This window comes from Oncorhynchus kisutch, linkage group LG14 (assembly GCF_002021735.2).
Source record: "Oncorhynchus kisutch isolate 150728-3 linkage group LG14, Okis_V2, whole genome shotgun sequence".
Classification (NCBI taxonomy): domain Eukaryota; kingdom Metazoa; phylum Chordata; class Actinopteri; order Salmoniformes; family Salmonidae; genus Oncorhynchus; species Oncorhynchus kisutch.
In genome coordinates this window covers 62,202,366-62,220,517 of record NC_034187.2, presented here as the reverse complement: position 1 = coordinate 62,220,517, position 18,152 = coordinate 62,202,366, and the positions used below count along the sequence as shown (strand labels likewise).

Genomic DNA, 18,152 nt, shown 5'->3' with positions numbered 1-18,152 from the left:
AGCTATCCAGCATGAGTGGGGTGAGTGACTGGCATTTGAACTTCCTAAGAAAGCAGCAGTTGCTTCATTGTGACTCTTTGCCATTCACTTGCTATTCCACCCCCCAGGACCAGCAGGTATGCCAGGCTATGGTAAGGACGGGCAGCCCGGGGCGGCTGGAGCTCAGGGAGAACCAGGGAACCCTGGTCCCCATGGCCAGGCAGGCCCCAGTGGACCCCCAGGGCAGTGTGACCCCTCCCAGTGTGCCTACTATGCCAGCCTGGGAGCACGACCCCACACCAAGAACGTCAAGGGGAATTAAAGAGACAGAGACACACAGAAGGTGCGTCCGATATGGCAACATCTAAAGGGAATAGGATGCCACGTCGGACGCAGCCAGAGAGCTACAGGACCCTACCCAAGTCCAGATATTTATGAACTGGGATGTGTCAGGATGAACCAAGAACTTTTCTTTCTATTACGATGTTTCTTCTCGGTGTGGAGGGATCTCGAGAGAAGTGTGCTGCCTTTGGGGGGGGGGTATTGCCTTTGGGGGGGGTATATTTGGTATTGTCATCATCAAGAATTACACAACTTGTTCAATTTAGACGGACTGCCGTTGTTCTTATCCGGCTCGAAGGACCATGTAAAAGACCACCGACTACAGTCATGCTTACTGGGCTATGATGTGGCAGCACGGAACCAGGCCTGGGTCCAAATAGTATTTGTTTTCACTTGTTTGAACTTGCCTCACACAATGGAACCTATGGAATAGTCCCCAAATGTGCAAACCCGGCCTATCAGCACTTTAGGCAGGCTCAATCAAACGCTCACAACTATTTCAAAGAAAACGAAAACTATCGGTACCCGGGTCTGGTACAAGATGGAGCCCCAGTTACAGAACGGCCATTTAACTGACTCCAAATGATGCCTTAATAGTGTTGTCAGTCTCCCAGCGTACACAGTCGTCAGCCTGGAATGGGTTTAGCATTAGATTTAACGTCAGCCCATTTGTCAGTGTCCACAACATTGATCCAGAGATAGGCATCTCCTCTGGAGTCAACTGGTAATTATCCAGTCAACGATTTGATCTACTTTGTTTTTATTGATGGGAAGGAAGATTAGCCTTGGGGGGGGGGGTGACTAAGGCACAATCTAAAATAACAATACTGAGTTTCATGGAAGGATCTTTAATGAGCATGTGGATGGAGGTGAAAAACTTCATGCTTTGTTTTGTTTTGCCTTGCCTGTACGCTTATGATAGTGCAATTGTCTTGAACAATGACAGCCAGGCCACCAGTACTGGTCAGGGTGAATACTGAGCTCTTAGATTATCTGGGTATCTTACTAGAATGTCCACCTTATTACAAACTAAGATACTGTGTCAATAACACAAACATTTGTGACAGCTTGAATTGTCTATTTGTATGATGTTCATTGTTCCTCCACAGGGGTTCAAACCTCATGAATGCATGTAAGGCTGTCAAGTAGACAAAACCCATAAGACTCTTTCAAAATGAAATGTAAAACTTTAAAAGGAAAACTACATTTCCCCTTTCGTTTCTCAATAAGTGTCTCTGGTGATTCCACAGTCAGGCTGTAAACAGTCTGGAGAGAGAAGGTACTAAAATCACAGCCTTTGTTCCAGTCGTTCCTCAAAAGTTACTTGTTTCCTGGTTTCACGCCACGTTCCCTTCCTCCTGCTTATTAGTCTGTCGGGGACACTGACTCAAATAAAGACATTGTTTTAACTAATAAGTGCTTGACAAAATGAGTTCGTTCTTCCCTGTGTTGTATATTCTGATTGGTAAGGTCAGTGAGTATTCTGTCTGAAGGATGTTCCTCACTCAACCCCCATCGGACCAATTATACCTTCTCTAAAACTCACAAGACTGATTGAGCGAGAGAGAGTCAGTAAAAAAATACAATAGATAGCCCACTGCTCACTCTAGGGGAATTGTTTTGGCTTGAAAAAGGCGAAGAAATGTAACGCATCAACGTTGAGGTTCCGAAATGTTAATCAGGTCACCAATGAAGTCAAATAGATATATTGTCTTTTAGTCTTTACTTATGGATGTGAGCCTGGATCCAGCATTTATTTCTAGAACAGCCACAGTGTTCCAGAACACAAGCCAACACCAAGTGTTCCAGAACACAAGCCAACACCCACAGTGTTTCAGAACACAAGCCAACACCAAGTGTTCCAGAACACAAGGCAACACCCACAGTGTTCCAGAATACAAGCCAACACCAACAGTGTTCCTGAACACATGCCAACACCCACAGTGTTCCAGAACACAAGCCAACACCAACAGTGTTCCAGAACCCAGGCCAACACCCAGTGTTCCAGAACGCAGGCCAACACCCACAATGAAAGCACTGCTTGGCCTACACCCACAGTAAAAGCACTGCTTGGCCAACTGCACCTCAGGTCATTTCATTGAAGGACATCCAAAGAGCTCTCCTGAATATTTATAGCTAAACATATGTTGCGTATTGTACTGCAGCCTATCAAACTATGCCTCATGATCCATAACAGTCAAAGAGACTGATGCACTCTTCAATGACTTGCATACACTTTACCACCACATCACAGTGGAGATGTGTGGACTTGGTTTTGAATTAGGTGTCAGAATGACACAGGAGCTATACTACAGTAACATAATGGTTTTGTAATTGGAAAATGCTTTTTAGCCCATTGATATGAACCTCAGAATGTCGTCTGTTTGATTCCAGTGCTCCGCATAGCAAATATTGCAGAAGGTTCTAGTTTTATAATTATTTGCTTGGCTTGTTTCTTAATTTCATATACATTTGTGATTATTCAAAACAACCAACTGTATGCAATTGATTTAGTTTTTTTGTTCATTATACTGTTAAATGATTTACAGTTTGAAGTACCTGTAGCCTACCATATGTGGAATGTTAAAAATGGTTTCACAGTGGTGACCCTTACCTGTTTATCCTAACAAACTGGTGCTAAAACATCCTTCATTACTGCCTGGTATATTTGTAAGTATTGGAAAGGTATATTATGTACTGTATCATGTTGTAATAAATACCGGAACAGATCCCTTTTTATAGAAAAGGCATTTCCTTTCCTTTGTGAGTACTGTCATCTTCCTGTGTGCAGGTATGCATTTCATTCTCAATTGTTAGGTTTCCTACTTTACCAGTAAACCCTGCAGGCACTTGACAAGACCATGCCTTCTATTGAATGTCAATAGCAAGTTCTACAGACCCATTCAAATGAACAGAAATCGCTCAGTTTTACATTTTCTCCCAGTATCATTTGCATAGCAAGCACGATTGGCACTAAATATCTAACCAGTTTGTATTGCTTATTAGAATTTCAATTTTGCTGAAATGATCCATTGTGGAACTTTTGCATGTTAGTATTTTATGGACAATCTACTATTCTATGGGATGCCAGTAGATCCATGATTAGACCTATGAAGACAAATAGATGCTGTTGAGGAAGGGGGTTAAAGAGGAGGGGGGGGGGGGGGTAGGGGGGGGGGGAGAGGCTAGTTCCAGCCTGCAGCAGCCCAATCTCCTGGTTACAGCCAACAGCCAGCCTTATAAAGGTCATATTGACTCAATAAATTAATCTCTGGTGTATAGAATGGGATGTTGACTCTCCTCTCTCAGTAACTAGGCAACAGTGGACCAGACGACCCCGCGATGTCTGTAACAAAGACTGACCAAACTGGTCTCTTGGTGGTCTTGGTCCGTCCCCTGGCTGCAACAGCTTCAACAGACAGAACTCTCTATGGTAACCGTGATGCCACAAAACAGCTCTCAAATGGTAAAGTCTTGAAGCTGTATAGCATGTTGGTATTCTGTGAATGCCTGTTATACCCGGATCGAAGGACCAACATAAAACATGGACTAATGGTTTGTTCTAAAATGCTTCACTAAAGGTAAAGCTAGCTGTATTTACATTCATAAAAACAACTCACCGGTCTAACATGAAATATTTCCCAGACTAATCAGTTTATTACATTGTTAGAAAACAAAACTGAGAAAAACATATACTGTATAACATAGATTATGATCAAATGACTGAATGAAAACATGAACTACCAATATCGGTTTATGGCTCGTGACGGTAGTAGACTTCTTCTGTCATTGTTTATTGATCAACATCGAAAATGAATGATTCCAAAGCAAAGTTTGCAGTTTTGTTATTTGTGAAAGGCTGAGCTTCGTACTGTACATTGTGCTGGAGAGGACGTTTTTTATGACAAGGAATTAAACAGTACATGCATAGAAGAAAAAGGCACAGTATTTACCTTTGTATTACTTGAAAACCAACATAGTGCCCTGTTTGTCTGCCCAACATACAGTATGTCTGTTGAGTGAGAGAGTAAAGCTTGAAGCTGTGGATATACATTGAACAGCTTGAATTGAACAATATGGTCATTTTATAAGTTTGTCTAGTTTTGTATTGGTCTTTGGGGCAGCTCTTGGGCCATGATGGGCCACTCGTCAGCTGAAAGGCTAGCTTAAAATCAATAGCAGCTGTCTTAGAAAGCACAACATCAGATAAGCTCTCTCTACAAAAAAAACGATGCATCAGTCTAAAAGATGAAGCTTGAAAAGTATCTATACAGTATTCCAAATGACATTTGCCTTGTCTCTGTTTCCCGTTGTGTTTTTCTTTGGTTCTGTGGTGCGATGATGGAGATGTAAAGACTCCCATGTATTACCCCTCCTGAACTGGGTACCTCATGTCTCTCTTGCTGCTGCTAGTTATAGAATGTGTTCCTGGAATGTGTTCTGAGCTCCTGTTTGTGTTCCTCACGGCCCCTTCCTGTAGCTGGAGGATTTCTTCCCCCCATTCATCATGTAGAGAGGTGGGGGCCTGCCTATACAGTCTGAGGGGTCACAATAGCCTGGGGCTCCTGTAGCTCCCCTGGGACCAGAGGCACCTGGGCTACCATTAACACCGTCTTTACCGGGAGGTCCATCTTTACCGTCCTTCCCAATGCCAGGGCTGCCAGCCACACCTGAGAGAGAGACAAAGGATTAGGGAGATGACGAAAACAGGTACTGAACAACATCCACTCATGTCAATGTGTGACCGACTGGGTTCGCATCCAGGTCTCTTGAGCTACACCAGACTGTGTTAGCCTGCTGAGATAAAGCCTTCGCATAAACTTGAGGAGCTAAAGTCTTCAGGTCTTAGACAAGAAAATAATGGAGTGAGGAGTGGTGTTACCTTGTGGGCCTGGTTCGCCTGGACTTCCTGGGGTTCCCACTCCCTTTTCTCCCTTATGTCCAGTATCCCCCTTTACACCAGTGTCACCTACAGAGAAGAGGAAGACATTTCCTTTCACATGTTTTACATTGACTGTCTGAAATGGGCTATTATCCCCACAGGAGGTGTCTGTATGTCTGTATGCGTGTGTGTGTGTGTGTGTGTGTGTGTGTGTGTGTGTGTGTGTGTGTGTGTGTGTGTGTGTGTGTGTGTGTGTGTGTGTGTGTGTGTGTGTGTGTGTGTGTGTGTGTGTGTGTGCGTGAACAACACGGATGCAATTAAAGGGATTTGGCAGAGAGGGCTTTAAGTGCTGTGTTGTCTGATTCAGTCCTGGATGTGCAAGCTCTTTCAGAGCACTAAGCTACAGTACTGTGGACGCAATGGAGCTGGTCGGCCAGACAATGCTGTATTTCTCTAAAAGGTTTAATTAAGAAATACATTGCAGTACATTAGTACGGCTGTAGACTGTCTACAGAAATACACTATAATGGACAAATAGAAGGTCATTATACCAGCGTGCCAGCGTGAGTCTATACTTTTCTAGTTGTAGTTTCTATGTTCTCCACTGTACACAATGAAATGGGCATTTGCAAGATTGTCCAAGTATTCCATTTGAATGATCAGTTCTTTATAAATTTCACCTTTTATCTAGTAAGTTATTGATGCATGATTCCCCATTACCTTGTTTTCCAGGTGTACCTGGTAACCCAAAGTATCCATGTGGTCCCTTCATTCCCATCAGTCCTCTGGGGCCTGCATCTCCTACAGTCCCTGCTGGGCCAGGGGGACCTGGAGGGCCCGGCAGTCCTGCCATTCCAGGGGCCCCGATCGCTGCTGGTTTCTTCAGTACCTCCTTCTTAAACTCTGCCAAGTGTTCTAGATGGAGAGAATGATTCAAATGTCCATTTGACAAAGCACCCTACTGTACATGGCAGACTGCCTTGAGCTACAAATGTTACAGTGTGTACACAATCTTCACGTACCTTCAACAATTGCTGAGCATAGTTCGCGAAGTTTGATATCATTCACTTTAGGACCCTATTGGATTTGAAAGTGGGAAAAGTATATGAATTAACACTAGAACATTTATATGTCACTCCATTCCAAAAAGTATTCCAGAGGATTATTTAGTACTTGTGTTGTACAGTCTTGGTTCACTTCATGGAAGAAGGTACTTACAGGTAGGCCCCTAGGCCCAGGTGATCCAGTTAACCCCCTCTCTCCCTCCAGTCCATTGGTTCCCTGGGGACCGGTCAAACCTTCATGACCTGGCTGCCCTGGTCTACCATCTTCCCCGGTATATCCCTTCATGCCCTTCTCACCAACCTAGAGGCGAGTGGACAATGCAACATGACTTCAATGTTAACTGTATACCATAACGGATTCAATTATTCCACCCATCAATCAATCAACCAGTCAATCAATTGATTTGTAACATTGTTCTCTACCTCTCCTTTGATTCCAGGAACACCAGGAGGACCCTATAGAAGCAACAATGGATTGAATAAGGACCATTGTAGTTATTACAAATACTGGGGAATACTAAAGCTAGATCAAATGTATCTCTCAGGAGAACATATACCTGGTCTCCCTTGACTCCAGAATCACCTATAAGACCTGGATCCCCCTGTGGACAGCAGTAAGATTGTCAATACAGATACTGTATCTTGCAAACGCATACTGTATCATCATTGACATGATATATGGTATTGACGTGAATCCATAGACTTACTTCACTTCCCTTTGGGCCAACGGGACCAATAGGACCCTAGGAACAAGAAATTAGAGGCACAGGAAATTGGAAGGCACAGGAAATTAGAAGTCATTCAAACCCCTTCATTTACAAACGGACAACTATTACCAAAACAGTAAGCTACACATCAGAACTTACCTGGTCTCCCTTATATCCAGTGTGACCTTTCAGTCCTTTTTCACCAGTGTCACCTTTGTCCCCTTTGTCACCCTGGATGCCTGTATCACCTGTGACCCCCACTGGTCCCTGCTTTCCTGTCTCACCCTGAGGAGAGTGATGCAGGATAAATTAAATGTTACTAAACATACTCATACATATCTGTCTGGTGGGTTTATGTGAGGTTAGCTATCAGCTCATTGTTACTGTCAGATAGGGGTTGTTATTGAAGAGCAGTATGCTTGACAATCCTAGTTTAATATATGAATAAGAAATGACTACTGGCATGTATATTTAATAACCAATTATTATAAGCAGTTGAACTATAATCAAATGTTACATATGGTCAACTTACAGAAGCTCCCTTGTCTCCTGGTTGTCCATCTTCTCCTGCTGGTCCAGTTGCCCCCTAAACAACCACGACAGTCTTATTAAGCATCTTCAGCAGCGTCAGTAGAATATGGATCCACAGTCATGGCTAGCAGTGTTGAGTGATAGTAAACCCTGAAGTGTGAAATTTGATACTCACTGTCTTCCCAGGAACTCCGATTGGTCCTACTGGTCCGTCATCTCCTGTATCACCCTGTACAAAAAACATACTATTTTACAATAGACAAACACAAGGAATGAAACTGTACCCAAGACAGGCCTGCACCCACACAGTCACAGGCAGACACACAGTCACAGGCAGACACACAGTCACACACACACACACACACACACACACACACACACACACACACACACACACACACACACACACACACACACACACACACACACACACACACACACACACACACTTCACCTTGGCACCTCCAGCTCCAACTAGCCCCTGTTTTCCTGGTAACCCCTAGAGAAACGACACAGGATATCCTCAGAATACCGTACAGTATATTGTTATTTTTGAAAGCACTACGACATTAGGGATAGATTACTTCCTTGTTGTGTTGTTGATACTGTTTTCCCTGCCATGTCCCCTGACCTGTATAACCTTGCAGCCAGACAGGCTATGATGGGAAGGTTGTGGTTTTATTGGATTTTCCTTCCGCTTGGCTGTTTGCTTCTAAATGATTTATTCATCTGGTCTGAGGTATGGTTTGACTGGGAGAAAACCACTCTATTGATTTTCACAGCTTTTGCTTTCTTTTAAATACCAGAAAAACCTTGTAAGGTCATCTAATCTACAACAATGTTTGTAAATGAGTAATATTCTAAGACAAATGTCCCAGATTAATATTACACTCACTGGAATTCCGACGATACCCCTGACTCCAACAGTCCCGGGAACGCCAGCCTCTCCCTGTTGGAAAGATGACAGGGATGTTTATAGGATAAACGGTTGATTTCTTGACAGATCTTGTAAGACTGGATACATTCTCTTTATTTAAACTATATATGTATATTAGTCATAAAGTGTAGACTAACTTTAGCTCCATCCACTCCAGGGAGTCCATCCATGCCGTCTTCCCCAGGAGTACCCTGTAATCACAGTTCATCATTGATCACAACAACAACACCACCACTCCGCATCATAATCACACTCATAAGAGATAAGATGTTGCAAAATGTTAATTATTCATGGAAATCTAACTATAAAAAAGGATCTCACGTGCATCTGATAACTTATTGGAAAGGTCATTGTTTATGTTGTATTGTTTGTTTACTCACAGTGTCTCCCTTTGCTCCAACAGGACCCTGATCTCCTTGAGGACCGATCGCTCCCTAAGAAAACACACATGCAATGAACCATGAAACAATTTAAGGCAAACAAAAAGAAAAACCTCTAGAGGTAGAAGAGAGGAAACACTCACATCATCACCTTTATCTCCCTCCAGACCCTGACGTCCACGACTGCCCTCCACACCCTAAAAGAAGACAAGTGGTCAGTCACTACAGTACATAACGGCAGACATTTTGGAAAACACTCTTCAGCCCTAGGTGATGTCAACCACCGTCTGTCCTTCAGTCCGCCTATGGACATTGAAAATGGCAGTTATAATTGACTGAGTTAATGAAATGAGTAGTGCTTACAGGAGATCCCGGTGGTCCGGTGGGTCCTGGGATGCCGTTGAAACCAGGGGGACCCTGAGTGGAGCGGACAACACAGAGGGTGAGTTTAAGACTTTAAACACTTGAGTAAAACGTCAATAAGACGTGCAGTAAATATGGTTTTAAACCCTTACCCTGTCTCCTTTCTCTCCAAGAGTACCAGGAAAACCAATTGGACCTCTTTGTCCCTGGAATGTATTACAGACGTTAAAAGGAATTATATTTCATATGATTCACAGTGATGCGCAGCAAACACATTCATCAGTTATAAATGGCTGGTTGTATGAGCAATTTCCACTTGAAGCAAGAAATCCTATGTACCATCTTTGAATGCGCAAGATACAATCCTATGTAACATGTCGGTATGCTCATTATCTATGTTCAGCTTGGAACAGAAAAACAGAAGTATATAAGTGACAAAGCAAGAGACTTTGGGATTTTCATTATCAGCCAGTGAGGTAGAATAGATCATCCTATATGTGTTGGTACAGTTGAAGTTGGAAGTTTACATACACCTTAGCCAAATACATATAAACTCAGTTTTTCACAATTCCTGATATTAAATCTGTAACGGCTCTCGTGGTTTGAAGAAGGAGACCAAGGTGCAGCGTGGAAGGCGTTCATGATTTTTAATAAACTGAACACCGCAACGAAATAACAAAGTAGAAAAAAACGAAAGCGCACAGCTCTGTCAGGCAACAAAACAGCTAAACAGAAAATAACTCCCCACAAAACCCAAATGGAAAATGACAACCTATATATGATCCCCAAACAGAGACAATGATAGACAGCTGCCTCTGATTGGGAACCACACCAGGCAAAACAACAAAGAAATAGAAAACATAGATTCTCCCACCCGAGTCACACCCTGACCTAACCAAACATAGAGAATAAATAAGGATCTCTAAGGTCAGGGTGTGACAAAATTCTAGTAAAAAACTCCCTGTCTTAGGCCAGTTAGGATCACCACTTTATTTTAAGAATGTGAAATGTCAGAATAATAGTAGAGAATTATTTATTTCAGCTTTTATTTATTTCATCACATTCCCAGTGGGTCAGAAGTTTACATACACTCAATTAGTATTTGGTAGCATTGCCTTTAAATTGTTTATCTTGGGTCAAATGTTTCAGGTAGCCTTCCACAAGCTTCACACAGTAAGTTGGGTGAATTTTGGCCCATTCCTTCTGACAGAGCTGGTGTAACTGAGTCAGGTTTGTAGGCCTCCTTGCTCACACACACTTTTTCAGTTCTGCCCACAAATGTTCTATTGGATGAGGTCAGGGCTTTGTGATGGCCACTCCAATACCTTGATTTTGTTGTCCTTAAGTCATTTTGCCACAACTTTGGAAGTATGCTTGGGGTCATTGTCCATTTAGAAGACCCATTTGCGACCAAGCTTTAACTTCCTGTCTGATGTCTTGAGATGTTGCTTCAATATATCCCCATAATGTTCCTACCTCATCTATTTTGTGAAGTGCACCAGACCCTCCTGCAGCAAAGCACCCTCACAACATGATGCTGCCACCCCCGTGCTTCACGGTTGGGATGGTGTTCTTCGCCTTGCAAGCATCCCCCTTTTTCCTCCAAACATAGCGATGGTCATTATGGCCAAACAGTTCTATTTTTGTGTCATCAGACCAGAGGACATTTCTCCAAAATGTACGATATTTGTCCCCATGTGCAGTTGCAAATCGTAGTCTGACTTTTTTTAATGGCGGTTTTGGGGGCAGTGGCTTCTTCCTTGCTGAGCGACCTTTCAGGTTATATTGATATAGGACCTGTTTTACTGTGGATATAGATAATGTTGTACCTGTTTCCTCCAGCATCTTCACAAGGTCTTTTTCTGTTGTTCTGGGATTGATTTGCACTTTTTGCACCAAAGTACGTTAATCTCTAGGAGACAGAACACATCTCCTTCCTGAGCGGTATGACGGCTGCATGGTCCCATGGTGTTTATACTTGCATACTATTGTTTATTCAGATGAACGTGGTACCTTCAGGCATTTGGAAATTGCTTCCAAGGATTAAACAGACTTGTGGAGGTCTACAATTTTTTTTCTGAGGTCTTGGCTGATTTCATTTGATTTTCTCATGATGTCAAGCAAAGAGGCACTGAGTTTGAAGATAGGCCTTGAAATACATCCACAAGAACACCTCCAAATGACTCAAATGATGTCAATTAGCCTATCAGAAGCTTCTAAAGCCATGACATAATTTTCTGGAATTTTCCGAGCTGTTTAAAGGCACAGTCAACATAGTTTATGTAAACTTCTGACCCACTGGAATTGTGTTACTGTGAATTAGAAGTGAAATAATCTGCCTGTAAACAATTGTTGGAAAAATTACTTGTGTCATGCACAAAGTAGATGTCCTAACCGACTTGCCAAAACTATAGTTTGTTGACAAGAAATTTGTGGAGTGGTTGAAAAACTAGTTTTAATGACTCCAAACTTAGTGTATGTAAACTTCCGACTTCAACTGTATCTTCCAGAGCAAGTACGGTTCTTACATCATCTCCCATCTTGCCTGTTAGGCCCTGCACCCCAGATGGTCCTGGCTCACCCTGTGGATTAGCAAAATAGGAAAAGCACAAATACTCACATGTAGCGATTTGTATGCTTGCATAATCATCCTAACCACCCAATGTACTGTACTTAAGCACATTGTCAAACATCAAACTTCTTCATTAAATATGAGAATTGATTGCTTGTCATACCTTTTGTCCAGCTTCCCCTGCAGCTCCATCATCACCTGGTAATCCCTTGTGCCCCTAGAGAAGACATAGCAACCCAGTTTAGACTGAATGTCAACAAACTACTATCAGACGCTCTTACCATTGGTAGTTCACACGCTGAGTTTCCTCCTAAAATGTAAAGCGCTTTGAGCATCTGGAAAAGCCCTACAGTACATCAATCGATTCAATTATTAGATACTGGTATCTGAGAGAAAACCAGTGACCACAATGGTGTAAATGATGATAAGGGCTCTGTTGCTCAAAGCCAGGTACAGTGCCTTGCAAAAGTATTCACCCCCCTTGGCGTTTTTCCTATTTTGTTTTTATTACACCCTGTAATTTAAACTGATTTGTATTTGGATTACAGGTAATGGACATACACAAAATAGTCCAAATTGGTGAAGTGAGATGAAAAAAAATATATATATTTCAAAAAACAAAACTAAAAACAACTGAAAAGTGGTGCATGCATATGTTTTCACCCCCTTTGCTATGAAGCCCCTAAATAAGATATGGTACAACCAATTACCTCCAGAAGTCACATAATTAGTTAAATAAAGTCCACCTGTGTGCAATCTAAGTGTCACATGATCTCAGTATATATACACCTGTTCTGAAAGGCCCCAGAGTCTGCAACACCACTAAGCAAGCGGCACCATGAAGACCAACAGGTCAGAGACAAAGTTGTGGAGAAGTACAGATCAGGGTTGGGTTATGAAAAATATCAGAAACGTTGAACATCCCACGGAACGTCATTCATGATTTAAAAAAATGGAAAGAATATGGCACCACAACAAACCTGCCAAGAGAGGGCCACCAAGACTCACAGACCAAGCAAGGAGGGCATTAATCAAAGAGGCAACAAAGAGACCAAAGATAACCCTGAAGGAGCTGCAAAGCTCCACAGCGGAGATTGGAGTATCTGTCCATAGGACCACTTTAAGTCGTCCACACCACAGATATGGGCTTTACAGAAGAATGGCCAGAAAAAAAAACATTGCTTATAGAAAAAAATAAGCAACCACGTTCGGTGTTCGCCAAAAGGCATGTGGGAGACTCCCCAAACATATGAAAGAAGGTACTCTGGTCAGATGAGACTAATATTGAGCTTTTTGGCCGTCAAGGAAAACGCTATGTCTGGCGCAAACCCAACACCTCTCATCACCCCGAGAATACCATCCCCACAGTGAAGCATGTGGGTTGCAGCATCATGGTGTGGGGATGTTTTCATCGGCGGGGACTGGGAAACTGGTCAGAATTGAAGGAATGATGGATGGTGCTAAATACAGAGATATTCTTGAGGGAAACCTGTTTCAGTCTTCCAGAGATTTGAGACTGGGACGGGTGTTCACCTTCCAGCAGGACAATGACCCTAAGCATACTGCTAAAGAAACTCTCAAGTGGTTTAAGGGGAAATATTTAAATGTTAGCGATTTGAGAGTTTCTTTAGCAGTATGCTTAGGGTCATTGTCCTGCTGGAAGGTGAACACCCGTCCCAGTCTCAAATATCTGGAAAAGCCCAGACCTCAATCCAATTGAGAATCGGTGGTATGACTTAAAGATTAAAGATTGCTGTACACCAGTGGAACCCATCCAAACCCCAGTGGCTAGATGTGCAAGCTTAAGGACACATACCCCAAGAGACTTGCAGCTGTAATTGCTCCAAAAGGTGGCTCTACAAATGATTGGGGGGGGGGAATAGTTATGCATGCTCAAGTTTTCAGCTTTTTTTGTCTTATTTCTTGTTTGTTTCACAATTAAAAATATTTTGCATCTTTAAAGTGTTAGGCATGTTGTGTAAATCAAATGATACAACCCCCCCAAAAATCAATTTAAATTCCAGGTTGTAAGGCAACAAAATATGAAAAATGCCAAGGGGGGTGAATACTTTCACAAGCCACTGTATGTACTCACTCAGTGTCTGTCATTAAGTTCCTCACCTTTATCCCTGGTAGCCCTGGGCTTCCCTGTGGTCCAGCTGGACAGGCAGCAGGGCACTGCAAACAAACAGACATACACAGACATGACATTATCACTACACCTGCAAGGGGCTCACCTCCTATTCGATAGCTACTAACCGAAGAACACCTAAGCTACCAATTTTCCACATGCAGGTTTGTCAGAATTAAATGACAGCAACAACAACAGTTTATAAAAGAAGTGTGAATTAAGCTGAAGTGTAGTTATTGCAGCAACATTAGGCTCTGAAGCACTTAGTCCAGGGCTCTCCAACCCTGTCCACGGAGAGCTACTGTCCTGTAGGTTTCCACTCCAACTCTACTCTAGCACACCTGATTATAATAATTAGCTGGTTGATTAAACTGAGCCAAGTTAGTTATAAATGGGGGTTGGGGCAAAAACCTACAGAAGGGTAGCTCTCCAGGAACAGGGTTGGAGACCCCTGACCTAGCAGACCCTGTGAAAGATGCTTTCCCCTGTGAAAGATGGTTTAACCCTGTGAAAGATGGTTTACCCCTGTGAAAGATGGTTTAACCCTATGAAAGATGGTTTACCCCTGTGAAAGAGGGTTTACCCCTGTGAAAGATGGTTTACCCCTGTGAAAGATGGTTTACCCCTGTGAAAGATGGTTTAACCCTGTGAAAGATGGTTTACCCCTGTGAAAGATGGTTTAACCCTATGAAAAATGGTTTACCCCTGTGAAAAATGGTTTACCCCTGTGAAAGATGGTTTACCCCTGTGAAAGATGGTTTACCCCTGTGAAAGATGGTTTACCCCTGTGAAAGATGGTTTACCCCTGTGAAAGATGGTTTAACCCTATGAAAAATGGTTTACCCCTGTGAAAAATGGTTTACCCCTGTGAAAGATGGTTTACCCCTGTGAAAGATGGTTTACCCCTGTGAAAGATGGTTTACCCCTGTGAAAGATGGTTTAACCCTATGAAAAATGGTTTACCCCTGTGAAAAATGGTTTACCCCTGTGAAAGATGGTTTACCCCTGTGAAAGATGGTTTACCCCTGTGAAAGATGGTTTACCCCTGTGAAAGATGGTTTACCCCTGTGAAAGATGGTTTACCCCTGTGAAAGATGGTTTAACCCTATGAAAAATGGCTTCTTTTTTAATGTATCTTTTATTTCACCTTTATTTAACCAGGTAGGCCAGTTGAGAACAAGTTCTAATTTACAACTGCGACCTGGCCAAGATAAAGCAAAGCAGTGTGACAAAAACAACAACACAGAGTTACACATGGGATAAACAAACGTACAGTCAATAACACAATAGAAAATCTGTATACAGTGTGTGCAAATGAAGTAAGGAGGAAAGGTAATAAATATGCCATAGTGGCGAAGTAATTACAATTTAGCAATTTACACTGGAGTGATAGACGTGCAGATGATGTGCAAGTAGAAATACTGGTGTGCAAAAGATCAGAAAAACAAAAACAAATATGGGGCTGAGGTAGGTAGTTAGTTGGATGGATGGGCTATTTACAGATGGGCTGTGTACAGCTGCAGCGATCGGTAAGCTGCTCTGACAGCTGATGCTTAAAGTTAGTGAGGGAGATATAAGTCTCCAACTTCAGTGATTTTTGCAATTCGTTCCAGTCATTGGCAGCAGAGAACTGGAAGGAGACCTAGCAAAGATTTATAGATGACCTGGAGCGAGTCAGGCGGGCAGGTGCGGGCAGAGATCGGTTGAAGTGCATGCATTTGGTTTTACTAGCATTTAAGAGCAGTTGGAGGCCACGGAAAGTGTGTTGTATGGCATTGAAGCTCGTTTAGAGGTTTGTTTACACAGTGTCCAAAGAAGGGCCAGATGTATACAGCATGGTGTCGTCTGCATAGAGGTGGATCAAAGCATCACACACAGAAAGAGTGACATCAATGATATGTACAGAGAAAAGAGCCGGCCCGTGAATTGAACCTTGTGGCACTCCCATAGAGACAGTCAGAGGTCCGGACAACAGGCCCTCCGATTTGACACACTGAACTCTATCTGCGAAGTAGTTGGTGAACCAGGCTGAGGCAGTCATTAGAGAAACCAAGGCTGTTGGGTCTGCCGAAAAGAATACAGTGATTGACAGAGTCGAAAGCCTTGGCCAGGTCGATGAAGACGGCTGAACAGTACTGTTTTTTATCGATGGCGGTTATGATATTGTTTAGGACCTTGAGCATGGCTGAGGTGCACCCATGACCAGCTCAGAAACCGGATTGCATAGTGGATAAGGTACGGTGGGATCCAAAATGGTCGGTGATCTGTTTGTTCACTTGGCTTTCAAAGACTTTAGAAAGGCAGGGCAGGATGGATATAGGTCTATAACAGTTTGGGTCTAGAGTGTCTCCCCCTTTGAAGAGGGCCGCTTTCCAATCTTTAGGAATCTCAGTGAAAGATAGTTTAACCCTCTGAAAGATGATTTACAGTAACCCTGTGAAAGATGGTTTAACCATGTGAAAGATGATTTACAGTAACCCTGTGCAAGTTGGTTTAACCATGTGAAAGATGATTTACAGTAACCCTGTCTGTGCAAGTTGGTTTAACCATGTGAAAGATGTTTTACAGTAACCCTGTGCAAGTTGGTTTAACCATGTGAAAGGTGATTTACAGTAACCCTGTGCAAGTTGGTTTAACCATGTGAAAGATGATTTACAGTAACCCTGTGCAAGATGTTTTAACCATGTGAAAGATCATTCACAGTAACCCTGTGCAAGTTGGTTTAACCATGTGAAAGATGATTTACAGTAACCCTGTCTGTGCAAGTTGGTTTAACCATGTGAAAGATGATTTACAGTAACCCTGTGCAAGATGTTTTAACCATGTGAAAGATCATTCACAGTAACCCTGTGCAAGTTGGTTTAACCATGTGAAAGATGATTTACAGTAACCCTGTCTGTGCAAGTTGGTTTAACCATGTGAAAGATGATTTACAGTAACCCTGTGCAAGATGTTTTAACCATGTGAAAGATGGTAAAAAGAGACTCACATCTTCTCCACTCCCCTCAGCTTTGCCAGCCCCAGGTGGTCCCTAAAACACAGCAGAGTGAGTGACAGAGGTAAAACAGCACATATCTCTATGGAGTGACGTCTCAAACAGAGTGTAGATGTCCACAGACAGTACAGCAAATATCTCCAGTGTTCGAGGCTGTGCAATCAGTGTCAAGTAATGCAGGAGTGATACTGATTATCACTCTACATCAGGGTTAAGACGTCAGTATAATATTTGGAGAGATCTCTTATGACAATATGGATTAATAAAAAGACTTAGGTTAATGGGAAAGACCAAAGAGACAAAACTACATCTGAAACCTCAACAGATAGATACATAGGTCAGACTCAATTCACATGATGATACAGATGTTGAATTCACTTATTTCAGGTTAGAGCCATATGTAAGAGGTTAGCATCAGTACTTACCACAGGTCCAGGTGGTCCTGGTAGACCAGCGGGACCAGGGAGACCCAGACCCCCTCTAGGCCCAGGGGCACCCTGATAACAATAGATCATTGCATTTAGAGCTCAAACACCTGAAATGTCCTTCTAGACATTTCAGACTTCTGAAAAGTCGCATATATATTAGTAACAAAATTGTCCACAGGATATACTATAAAGGACCAATGAATCAGTACAGAAGGCAGCACATTATGCTAAAATGTTTATTCTATTCTACCGAGCCATTTACTTTATGTTCATATTCTTATATTTTACTATTTCTTATTGTCAAAAATCCTGTACATATTGTATTGTTGTATTGTCAAATCCTGTACATATGACTAAGAAAACTTGAAACATATCGCGTATGTTTTTATTGCTGGATGTGTTCTTGTTAACCAGTCATATACTGTAGTTATGTAGGATGTGATCCTTATTTGAACACTGACCTCAGGCCCAATGTTCCCCTCGTCTCCTGGAATTCCTGCTTTCCCAGGTGGGCCCTGTAGGGAGCGACATACACAAGTTATACAATTTATTCTATAGCCCCTAAGTAGGGCTGGATTAAACTACTGTATGCTGTCTTAATGCCATTTAGAACACAGGGTGAAGTTTCTCTAAAGATGTTGAGGAGTTTGTAGTACATACGGGAGGTCCAGCTGTCTTAGGTCCCTGGGAAATGAGAGAAAACGCTATCAGACAAATCATATTATTTAGCTATAGAAATGAAGTGGTCTGACATGTTCCATGGCTTCATGGCTATACATGTCAGCAAAATGTTTCCATTAATATCTGATGATCTAAAGATGACAAAGATAGTGGATACTTA

The 18,152-nt window shown here is 42.4% G+C and overlaps 2 protein-coding genes across 2 annotated transcripts in view; one reads left to right on the top strand and one right to left on the bottom strand.

Moving 5' to 3' along the window:
* The window catches only part of LOC109903522 (collagen alpha-1(XXII) chain), a 60,931-nt gene extending 57,860 nt beyond the window's left edge, over window positions 1–3,071 (top strand). Inside the window, exon 64 of the mRNA XM_020500291.2 lies at window positions 108–3,071. Within this exon, the coding sequence (XP_020355880.1) occupies window positions 108–301 (194 nt within the window). The 3' untranslated portion in view covers window positions 302–3,071. The remainder of the gene's footprint in view (window positions 1–107) is intronic.
* Window positions 3,072–3,966: 895 nt separating this feature from the next.
* On the bottom strand, window positions 3,967–12,092 carry LOC109904420 (collagen alpha-3(IX) chain). Its single transcript, XM_031789249.1, has 19 exons — window positions 12,039–12,092; window positions 11,714–11,767; window positions 9,186–9,239; window positions 8,966–9,019; window positions 8,823–8,876; window positions 8,580–8,633; window positions 8,401–8,454; window positions 7,960–8,004; window positions 7,681–7,734; window positions 7,507–7,560; window positions 7,134–7,259; window positions 6,975–7,010; window positions 6,825–6,869; window positions 6,691–6,723; window positions 6,422–6,568; window positions 6,226–6,280; window positions 5,924–6,118; window positions 5,204–5,290; window positions 3,967–4,991 (listed from the first exon to the last, which is right to left on the bottom strand). The coding sequence occupies exons 1-19, from the start codon at window positions 12,090–12,092 to the stop codon at window positions 4,783–4,785; spliced, it is 1,464 nt and encodes a 487-aa protein (XP_031645109.1). The 3' UTR covers window positions 3,967–4,782.
* Window positions 12,093–18,152: the final 6,060 nt, after the last annotated feature.